Below are 11,978 nucleotides of genomic sequence, written 5' to 3'. Positions count from 1 at the left end.
GGAAAACTGAAGGCAGAGAATCCAACCAAAAGCCTCAATCCATTCCAAGAGAAATTCGTCATTAAAATTTTCAAGCATTTTCTTGAAAATTTGAAAACTCTGTGTAAGGCTATAAAGCTTGAATCTATGCATTAACGAAACTTCTAATAGAGTTAAGTTTTCTCCAACTCACAATAAGTTTCTAATCATACTTTAATTCGATTTACAAATTCAAATTGAAATTTGTACATTTTAGTTAGACTGGTTTCATATACTACTTGATTGTTAATTTTTTTTATTAAAAAATGACCCTATGTTCATTTATAAGCTTTCTATCGAAATAAATCTGAATCAATTGATCTAACTCTAAAGTACCCAAATTTGATTTTAAAAATATTCAAAATCGGATTTCTGTTTTTGAGTTATAACCCAAAATAGCAGCTCGAATACATTTCTAACACGCTTCTAATGATGTTAGGAATAGATAAGATCAGTGTAATCAATAGAGACAGTGGTCTAACTATTGATGACAACTTATGGAAAACGGTATGATAGAATTCTTGTTAAGGATTAATATCACTTTCTAATCTTCACAAACCCTTGCAAACTCTTGAAGCGGTTCAAGTGCAGAAACGTTTGCTCAGGTTTGAAGTTAAGAACCAATGAGAGAATAGAAGAAAAAATGTAAACACAACAATTTGTGTATGGATGTTCGGAGCAAACTCTCCTACGTCACCCCTTCTTCCAACCACCGGAAGGATTCACTATACTTCTTTGAATCAATACAGTTTACTGCCTAGCTAACTGTTGAACAGAACAAACTCTATTCAAATTACAATATGTTTAAGAATTTCACTCAGATAGACAATATTCTTGATTCTATATCTCTCTCTTGAAGATGATGTATATATTTAGTAAGCAAGTAAGCAAGCAGACAACAATTCGTGAGATAGTACCAAAAACCAGCCGCTCATCCGTTGTTCTTGAGGATCTTTATATAGAAAACAAACACCAACGGTCGAATCTTCTGCATTGACACATGGCGAGCGTCCATTGGAAAGATGCCCATAGTACAAGAGTACAACAGGCTCTGTGCACAAGGATCGTGGTCGTACCAATCTGGCAGTGCGCTAGACATTCATATAGAACTATCATGCAAGGAATAAGTAGTGGAAATAATATTTACTTAGGTGGCATTCATTCATTGGATACAACTGGCTGTCCTACTAGACTACACAGATCAGTGAAGTAGGAGTAGCATACAGCTAGTTGATCGTGAGTAGACAGATGCTAACTTCAAGCAGCTGCTGAAGCGAGGCATTAGACGTGCTTCAATACACTGCCAAGTCTAAGGAAGTTAGACGCCTATGTCTAAGGACGTTAAATGCCTACGTCTAATAGCGAGATCCATTAGACCACCAAGTCTAATGGATTTAGACAGCACGTCTAACTACATTTCACTTAAGACTTGTCTAAAGGAGTTAGACACCAGCGTCTAACATTCATCTGTTAGACTTTACGTCTAATTACGTATCTGTTAGACTACACATCTAATTACGTATCTGTTAGATTGTACGTCTAACTACGTATCTGTTAGACTGCACGTCTAATTACGTATTTGTTAGAATGCACATCTAGCTCTGTATATGTTAAATTGCACGTCTAACTACGTATCTGTTAGAGTACACGTCTAACTACGTATCTGTTAGACTGCACGTCTAACTACGTATCTGTTAAACTGCACGTCTAACTACGTATCTATTAGACTACACATCTAACTACGAATCTGTTAGATTGTACGTCTAACTACGTATCTATTAAACTGTACATCTAATTACGTATCTGTTAGACTGTACATCTAACTACGTATCTGTTAGACTTCACATCTAACAGCAACACGTCTAATTAGCCAGTTTCAAACCAAGTCTAACTTAGCATATTTTGATGCACCTGCACAAAAACATTTAGACGGCTTACCTTCATTCTTAATAAAAGTTTTACTAATACATCATTAAAATAACTTTAGTCAAAATAATTTGACCCAACAAGAAGATATTTAAGCCAATTACAAGCAATCCCGATCATGTTTCATCAAAAACTAATTTTGTTATAAAAATAATAAATTCAGTTCTTAAATTAGTCAAAATTAATTGTTAGTGTGCATGTTTTGGTTTCATTCAATCATATGAAGTATAAGAAAGTTATTGACAAAGTCTTTATGCTTTAGTAAGCCTTAAAAAATGAAAAAATATTTTTCACATTCAAATAGTTTGACTCGAATGAAACATCATCCCTATCAAATGATACATCGGGATGATGTTATAAATAATCATTGGGACTAGACAAAGCTCCCCATGCCTTTGAATCAACGGATTATGACTCACTCGAAATCATCAAACCTGCAGTATCATGTTCTTGACGACCGATCGATCGAGGGCTTGACATGGGTTCAATTTCCGACCGAGAAGACCCAGTCGAGGAATATCGCACACGACCGAGAAAAACATAGTGCATGACCGAGAGCTCCCTACACCTCGATAGAGGAAATTTAGCCCTGACTAAGAAAACTTAGCCCATGACCGAGGGCTCTTCCACCCCGACCGAGGATTCTTAACCTAGAACCGAGAGCTCCCCGCACCCCGACTAAGGAATCTCGCACTCGACTGAGGAATATTTGCATAGTACCATGAGCTCCTCGCACCCCGACTGAGAAATCTCGCACCCGATCGAGGATTCCTCTCCCATGACTAAGAGCTTCTCGCACCGCGACTGAGGACTCTCTACACCCGACTGAGGATCCTTAGCCTAAGATCAAGAGCCTCCCGCACCTCGATCAAAGATTTATCACACCCGACCGAGAGGTCTCGACTTAGGATCAAGGATTTTAGTTTGAGACCAAAGGGTCAACAACCTAAATCAAAAGGATCGTTCATAAGGTCTATTTGGTTGTGATTTAAAAATTAAAATAAATAATTTGGAAACCCAAACCATTTTCTAAATATCTAAAAAATTACTTCAAAATATTTTTTGAATATTTTCAAAAAATAATATTTTGGTAAGGGTCTGTTTTGGATTTATTTTTAAATCCTAATGCCATAATTGTTATTTTTAGGTACTTTTCTCAACAATCTTGGACACCAATCGCATGTACCAACATTTAAATATTATTATACAATTTTAAATGCAAAAAAAATATGTGCAAGAATTGAAAAATAATTGATTAAATAAAACATAATAAGAACAATTTTTCAAAAATCAAAATTTTATAAAGTAGAGACGGTGTTTTAATGAGTACATAGGATATAGTGCGAAAGTCCTTTCCCAAGGATCACTAAATATCGGATTTAGAAAAAACTGTTGTCAATTATAAGTTTGTACACGTATACAAAATATTTTAATGATTTTAAATTAAAAATCAATTCACGACTCTTTTATCAAATAAATAATCTGTGATTAGTGGTTGATTTGATGTTGAATAAGAGGTTTGTGATCAATTGAGATTGATTGTTGATTTGTTGGAGTGTGAGTAAAAAAGAGGTTGAATAAGATAGGTGTGTGGATTGTCGATGGATAGAGGCATATGAAAAAGTATGAGTTACAAGATGAGGGTCAATTAGAGGGTTAGTAATATAGTTTGACGAGATATAAGTGGTGTATCATCAATTGAGGTCGACTAAGATTAATGGGTGGTTTGTCGAGTAGATAAAAATCCATATGAAAAAATGTGAGTCACAAGATGATTGGGTTAAGTGGGTGCCGATAGAATAAAATATAAGTGGGTGACGATAGAATAAAATATATGTTAATATTAAGTTTAAGATTAAATATAATTTTTATATTAATTAAATTGAATAATATTAATTTTATCTAAAATATTTATAAATAAATAATATTTTATTTATATTCTTATAAGTGATTCTCGCTAATTATAATAAAGACTGTAAAATTGTTGCTTTTGTTCTATTCTCTAACATTAAAATCAATAATCGCGTTAATATATAATAAACAGCTTAAAATGTCTCTAATTCATGTTATTTAGATTCGGAACTGTTTATTGGTACGTTGCTATTTTAAGTTTCTATTAATAAATGTTTGATTAATATTATCTTTAAGTTGAACAAATTGACAATTAAAAAAAACATCTCTATCAAAAGAATCATACTAACATTTAAAAAAGTCTTATAATATTTATTTAAATAATTCATTATCCTTATAAATCTATTTATCAATCAAATAAAATATTAAAATATATTTTATATCTGTTACAAAAATTATTTATATTAAATATTAATATCTATACATCTTTTTATCCATTAAATTCAATTTTTTTATAATACATATCAAATGAGTTATTTAAATAACTCAAATCCACTGAAAATTTTCTACAAAAATAAAAAAGAAGGAATATATTTATGAAATAACAATATTATTTGTATGTTAAGTAGATTAATGAGTTAAACTCCAAAATTGTGCAGCTTAGTTTATATATATGGTGTGTTTTTTCTAAAGAAAAAATAAACTTTTTTTTATTAAATAGCACACCTTACAAATTGAGGATAATTATTTTCTAATATGGTTAACTATTATAAATTAATAAGTTATCACAAAAATTACACAAATATTTTAAATTTAACCATTACACAAAACATAAAAGAACAATAGAAACTAAAAATAAAGAAAGTATAATCCAAAAAAAAATATAGTTTACTAAATTAGTTCAGGTGATAAGAATGATTCATTAGGTGCGATGACAATTATAATCAATACTAAGATTTTCGATTTAAATTGCCCTGTTCTTGACGATTTTTCATAGTTTGGTAAAAAATGTGACAGATATGACATTTGTGTTATCTGTCTAAAATTTACCCGTATATTAATAAACACAATTAAATATATTATTATTAATATATTTTTTTTATTTTTTTTAATTTATAAGAGTTTTTAATTTACTTTTTTATACTAATATAAAATATTAATATATTAATATATATATATATATATATATATATAATATTAAAAAATTCATTTATAAAAATTTATGAAAGAATTGTTTTTAGAAAATATGATATAACAGTATCCTACTAAGATAAACCGTAAGGGACAGTAATAAAAGACCAAAGTAGAATGAGGCGGAGGCGGGAATGATTAATGCTCTTCGCCCCGATCCAGCCCATTACTAACCCTAATTCTAAAATATTAGGGGTTCAATTTTCACATAGATGGAGTGAAAGTCAATAATGTGGGTATAATGATATTTTATTTTCATATATATATATAACATGTTAATTTGAGGTTTGTTATTATTTTTTTCCTTTCTTTTGTTAAATGATATATATATTCTTGAATTACTTATAACGTCTATTGTCGGTAACCGCATTGAATTTGGTTGTGCTTTTATCTAACGTGCTTGGGGTCATTCATAAATCGTCTTTTTCAAAAAATAAATATATATTATCAAACAAAAATAAATATTCAGAATTATAACTATTTATTCCTATAAATTACCAGTTACTAACAAACATATGATAGAGAGAGAGAGAGTTCATGGCTAAGTCTATATCATTTGAGAAGGAGCTAGATCAGGTAATTAATGAACATCTGATCTCAGTTTATTTCTCATCATGAATTATATATACATGATATTAGTTTAGGAAACTAATAATATTATCAATATATTATGTTAATTTATGAAATGATTGATATTTCTTCATATTCATTCATGGATGCAGGTACTTTTCCATGGAAATTCTAGAATGAGAAAAGTTATATTAAACAGGCCAGGCAAACTAAACACACTCAACTATCAAATGGTATTAATCTCTATTCTAAATCTTACTTTTTTTTTCTTCTTCTTTTCTTATTGGGTTTTTAGAAACCAACAATAATATAAATCAAAATGACAAAGAATGAAAGTGTTTTCTTATGTTGTTGTTTATCACCATCATGTTTTTTGTTCTTTTATTTTGTGAATTTTGTTTTTTAAAACAGTTTTGTCTAACCGATCAAAAGTTTTATGTTAGAAAAAGATTTTTGAATCGTTGTACTATTTACTTTAAATAGTAAATTCTGGTTTATACCCAGAAATAATGAAGTGTTTTCATAGAGGGTGAAATTTATGTTCTAAGAAAAAGAAATGAAAAAAAAACTCAAATATTGCATATATGCGCAGGTTATGGAATTATTCAAAAACTTAACCATTTATGAACGAGATCCCAGTGTTAATCTTGTGATGGTTAAGGTGAGTTTATACAAAAAATAAAAATAATAATAATAAATAAAATAATATATTGAATATGAAGAGAGGTTATAAGGAAAGATTTTCATTGCCATGGAAAATGCAGGGAAATGGGAAGGCATTTTGTGCTGGTGGTGATATTATAGCTGTCTTGAAACTTATTACTGAAGGTCTCATTTTCAATATAGCATTTTAATTTAATTTAATTTATTTTTATTTTGGTAAATAATAATATATAATACTTAACTAATTCATCCCATAAAATAAATACAAACATAAATATTATTAATATGAGTTTTCAAGAAATTGACAAATTTTAACACAATAACAATATGAACTTGTTCAGATATAAGTTATTTAAATAAATTTGTTTTTGTATAAGTGAATGAAATAGTTATTATTAAACATACTTAAATGGTGTTAATATTTGATAAAGGTAAAACAAATTGTTTAATAAAAATTATTTTAATATTTTTATTTTTGATAAATTGATTAATTTAAATGATAAAAATATATGTGAGAATGATAGGTTATTTAAATAATCAAAAGAATTATTCAAATAACACTTACCAAACATTATACTAAAGTTATTTAAATTAGTTGAGTTATAAATGGTTAAATAGTATGTTTTTGTGTAGTTTTTGTCGTTTTAGTTTAAACTCACTTTCTTTAAATAAAATGAATTTAAGTTTACTTTCTAAACTAGTTTGGTAGTCTATAAACTTGCTTTATGTTTGTTTGGTCACAAATTGCTTAAATTCTCACTCAATTAACATTTTGGTATATACTTTTAAACAAACACATCTAACCCTTCACCAATTTGTTGCCAAGAAAAACTAAGTTTATTATTTCACCCATCAACCTATCCGTCGGATTGGCCAAACATTTGGCATGACATCAATGAATGACCTATGCACATTAATCAGGTCACTCGATCTATAGTCCGACAATTTATATATATTTCTCGGGTTAATTTCTTATTGATCTCGTAAATCAGGACATTGGAGCTTTGCCCTGAAGTTTTATGAGAAACAGTTACGCCTTGATCACATGATCGCCACTTATAAGAAACCAATGGTAAAAAGTACCTTATAAAAATATATCTTCTTTAGTTTTAATTGGTTAAATTTTTATAACATTTTTAAAATTTAAAATTTAAATATGATAAAAACTAAAATAAGAGTATTTTAATATTTTATTTAATTAATTTAATGATTACATTGCTTAAAAAGTGATAAAATATAGAAGTATTTTTGGTTAAAAAAAAACTATTAATACAATTTTTAAACTTTTTAAAAGTAAAAAATAAACTAGTTCAATTTAAATTATTTAAACAAACCCAATAAAAAAAACATATTTTCATTCTCTCATACGTCACGTTACTTAATTTATTAAACAAAACACTAAAATATTTTATATTTTAAATTTTATTTTTTATTTTATTATTATATATTAATATCCTTTAGCTATTTTTATCAAAAATATTCTATATCTCATAAAATCACCGCCAAACATTATTTTCAAATAATTCAGATTATAATAATAATCTCAATCTAAATCAACCCAAATAATATAAACTCAATTAATGTTTGTTTGTTTGAATTTTATCAATACACTTGGAAATTTCATTTAGGTTTCCATTGTAAATGGAATAATTATGGGAGGAGGCGTGGCCATATCCATATTCTCGAAATTTCAAATTGTCACAGAGAATACGGTAATTTAATATTTACTGTCTTTATTCAATGTGGAATTTTTCTTTAGTACTCATGATTCTATAAAAATATCTAAATTAAAATTATTAACAGTAATTTAAGTTGTGCAGTTATTCGCAATGCCAGAGGCAGCAATAGGTCTTTTTCCAGATGTGGGTGCCTCATACTTCTTGTCTAGACTTTCAGGTTATTTTGGTAAGTAACAATTATTTGTGAACTATTTTTTTCTGTAATTTTTGGAGAAAATTTTAAAAAGTATCATATAAAAAGTGTAGTTATTTTTTTTATATTTGGTATGCAAATTACGATTTAATTAAATTAAACTTTCATTTAATTCCAATTTAATACTTTACTTTTGATCATTTTTTATGCCTCTAAATAGGAGAATAAGTTATTAGTACAAATATATAAGATAAAGTTGTTAATTGAAAAGGAATATTATTGTAGTAAGATTTTAAAAATATAGAATTTATTATTTAAATATATCATATGATCTAATTATTCTATGAAATACATTTTGCTTGAAAAACAAATACTTCATATGCACGAGAGTTTGAATTGGGGGTAGTGATGAATCACGAGTGGATACTTATTTTTTATAATGTGGTTGTATATTTTGAAAATACAAATTTTTTTAAACATAATTTTAAATTAATTATATCTAGTTAGTTAATTATTATTTGTAAAATTGACTTGGGAGTTTAATCATTTATAATATAATGCCATGTATTTTACTCCAAAATAAATTTACTAGGCTTGATTAGATTGCAATATTTAAATTTGATCTCTATGAATTTGTTTAAGAGTTTATTTGCTTCATTTTTTTGGGTTCAAAAATCATGTTAAAAAATTGATTAAAATATTTACTTTAACAATTATAAAAAGTAATTATATTTGTAATATATATATATATATAATTATATAATGATGCTTAATTTTTATGTGTCTGGATTGTCGGGTCGAGAACTGTGGTTAATTTAGATATATTTGTGAAAATAAATAGATACTTGAGTCAGATTGTGAGTTGACCCGCCCATAAACTTAAAACGGTTAAAAATAAAATTAAAAATGTTATATTTATGTTTCGATTTTGCAACATAACAAAACAAATACAACCCTTTAACCAACTACGTTAATAAAAATTTAAATTTAAAATTAACACCAAATTTGATAAACGTGTAACGTATTAATAATATAAGTTTAACTTTTTAACTAACTAATCTATCTATATATAATGATACTCAATTTTTAAAGTATCCGGATTTCCGGGTCGAGAATAGTGATTAATTTGAATATATTTGTGAGAGGAAATGAATACTTAGGTCGGATTGTTGGTTGACCCGCTCATAAATTTGAAATAGTTAAAAAATAAAATAAAAAATGCTATATGTATGTTTCAAAATTACAACATAACAAAACAATTACAACACTTTAACCAACTAGGCTAATGAGATTTTATATTTTAAATTAACACCAAATTTGATGAACGCAAGACGTTTTAATCATATAAGATCAAATTTTTAACTAACTAACCTATATATAAAAAGTTAAAAATAAAATAAAAAATGTTATCACATTTTTACCGTAATTTTTTTTTCCTCCGAATTTTATATCATTACTCGTGCAAATGTATGTACTAGTTCTAATATTGAACGTACTATAATATTAGTTTCAAATGTTCATAGGAGAATACATAGGATTGACTGGAATTAGACTGGATGGAGCTGACATTGTTGCATGCGGTTTAGCAACTCATTTTGTCCATTCCAAGGTAATAATATAATCGTCATACTTGGAGATAGCCAAAAGACCTTCGTTACAAGATTTTATAATTTGCTTAGGATGTTAATCTTTTGGAGAATGCAATTGAGGAGTTATCAAGGTTATCTCAAACAATTGACATATCAATGCTCAATGAGACAATTAATATATACGCTCAAAAACCTTGTTTAAAGCAATCTAGCCCACTCATAAGGTAACTTCTCTAATATTTTTAAATCTTAATAATTTATCTATTGAAAACGACCTCATTAATATAATCAGTTCTATCGAAAACCTTAAATGATACCGTTGAAATCATAGATTGGAGATGATCAATCGATGTTTCTCAAACGATACTGTTGAAAAGATACTAGACTTCCTGGTAATTTATACTTTTATTTAAATGTTATTCGTAATTATTATATCATTGATTCACAATTATATGTCAATGTTGAATGTAACAAAACATGATCAATGGTTATAGGTAAATCTATCTACAAAGAATTGCGACAAGTGGATTATTGATACCATAAATTCAATGAAATCTGCATCTCCAACAAGTCTCAAATTGTTTCTAAGATCGGTGAATATAAAATTCCTTGTATCCATATCTTTGATTGAATTTATATATGATATTTCTTGATAATTTAAAATACTTTAATGTTGCAATAGATTCGAGAAGGCCGAACTCAAAAACTCGATCAATGTCTGGTTCGTGAATATAATGCCATTGCACATCTTTGCGCACAATCATTTGTTAATGACTTCCTTCAGGTTTTTATTTTGTAATAGTTTATAATTGTTACATTTATTGTTGATATTAAGACAAGGGTTCATTATTGTGTATATGTAGGGATCAAGAGCAATGCTAGTAGATAAGGACAAAAAACCTAAGGTAAGAAATTGTCTTTTTAATTAGTTATAGAATGGTAATGATTGAATGAGAATGGTAAGAGTAAGATGATAATTTTATAACAAATTTAACAGTGGAAGTACTCCATGTTAGAGGAAGTGAAAGAAGAAATAGTAAAGCAACATTTTGAGGAGATGATGGGTGATGAAGAATTCAAGCCTTTGCTTCTAGATACTTCTAGAACCTCGAACCTTGACCGTTCTTCATCAAGTTGCACCAAAATTCTTCCCTCCAGACATTAGGCATGTAGCTGATCCAATTATTATTAATGTTATATTTCAATTATTTGTTGGATGTTCTAGTTTTCTTATATTTTGGTACTATTTCGAAATATAATTACAATATTTCTTTTTATAAACAAAATAATAGCTTATATAAATATTATAATTTAAACTTCTTAAATTGAAGTATAGCTGTTAATGTAGCATGTGATTGTATTAACATACTATATAGTAAAAATGTTTTTATAAGTGCTCACATAAAAAAAATCCTAAAAAAACAAGAAAAATCTAAAATAAGAGAACAACATATAAAGGGAAATTTGATTAAATTTGATCAAAAAATTCTTATTCAATGACAAAACAAACCACTGACCACCACACGACTGTCATCTTGTGACTTCACACTTTCAAATGCTCGTCAAACCAACCACTAATTTCGACCTCACACTCGACAAACCACCCACCACTCGACCTCGATCTTGTGACCTCACACTTTCAAATGCTCGCTAAACAAAACTTTAATTCTGACCTCACACTCAATAAACCATCCACTATCCGACCTCCATCTCGTGACCTCACACTTACAAATGTTCGTCAAACCAACCACTAATTCTGACCTCACACTCGATAAACCACCCACCACACGACCTCCATCTCATGACCTTATACTTTCAAATGCTAGCCAAACCAACCACTAATTCCGTCCTCACACTTTCAGATTCCTTGTATCCTCTATTTAAAAGTTATGCCACCATATATTATAGTCAATAATGCATTCTTGAAAATCTAAATTTGCATATTTTGGGATTCGAACCCTAGTCTTAAACATAAAATGTGAACACTTTAATAGTTAGACCACTTGAAATTGTAGAAATAATTTATTATTTTGTGTATGCATATATTTTTTTATTTAATATTTCTTACCAATTAATTAAATTTTATATTAACCAAAAAATTATTTATACTACTAATAAATAAAATATTATATATATATGATGAGAGAAAAATGTATTTATATAAAATAATGATGAAAAATAATATTAAGTAGACTCTCTATAAAGTAATAACGTTGATGTAGGTACAAAATAATATATTATCGAAATATTATTTAATCGATAAAGTAATAATTTATTATTTTATATGTATAATAATAA

At 27.8% G+C, this 11,978-nt stretch overlaps 1 protein-coding gene across 1 annotated transcript; it reads left to right on the top strand.

Moving 5' to 3' along the window:
• Positions 1-5,711: 5,711 nt before the first annotated feature.
• Positions 5,712-10,906, top strand: LOC124912432 (3-hydroxyisobutyryl-CoA hydrolase 1-like). Its single transcript, XM_047453050.1, has 13 exons — positions 5,712-5,789; positions 6,149-6,217; positions 6,321-6,384; positions 7,212-7,291; positions 7,848-7,931; positions 8,040-8,124; positions 9,615-9,700; positions 9,771-9,904; positions 10,012-10,072; positions 10,175-10,273; positions 10,363-10,464; positions 10,544-10,585; positions 10,678-10,906. The coding sequence occupies exons 1-13, from the start codon at positions 5,733-5,735 to the stop codon at positions 10,843-10,845; spliced, it is 1,131 nt and encodes a 376-aa protein (XP_047309006.1). The 5' UTR covers positions 5,712-5,732; the 3' UTR covers positions 10,846-10,906.
• The last annotated feature ends 1,072 nt before the right edge of the window (positions 10,907-11,978 follow it).

Source organism: Impatiens glandulifera, chromosome 8 (genome assembly GCF_907164915.1).
Source record: "Impatiens glandulifera chromosome 8, dImpGla2.1, whole genome shotgun sequence".
Classification (NCBI taxonomy): domain Eukaryota; kingdom Viridiplantae; phylum Streptophyta; class Magnoliopsida; order Ericales; family Balsaminaceae; genus Impatiens; species Impatiens glandulifera.
Note: the sequence above shows the minus strand (reverse complement) of the source record. Positions and strands in the feature narration are given on the sequence as shown.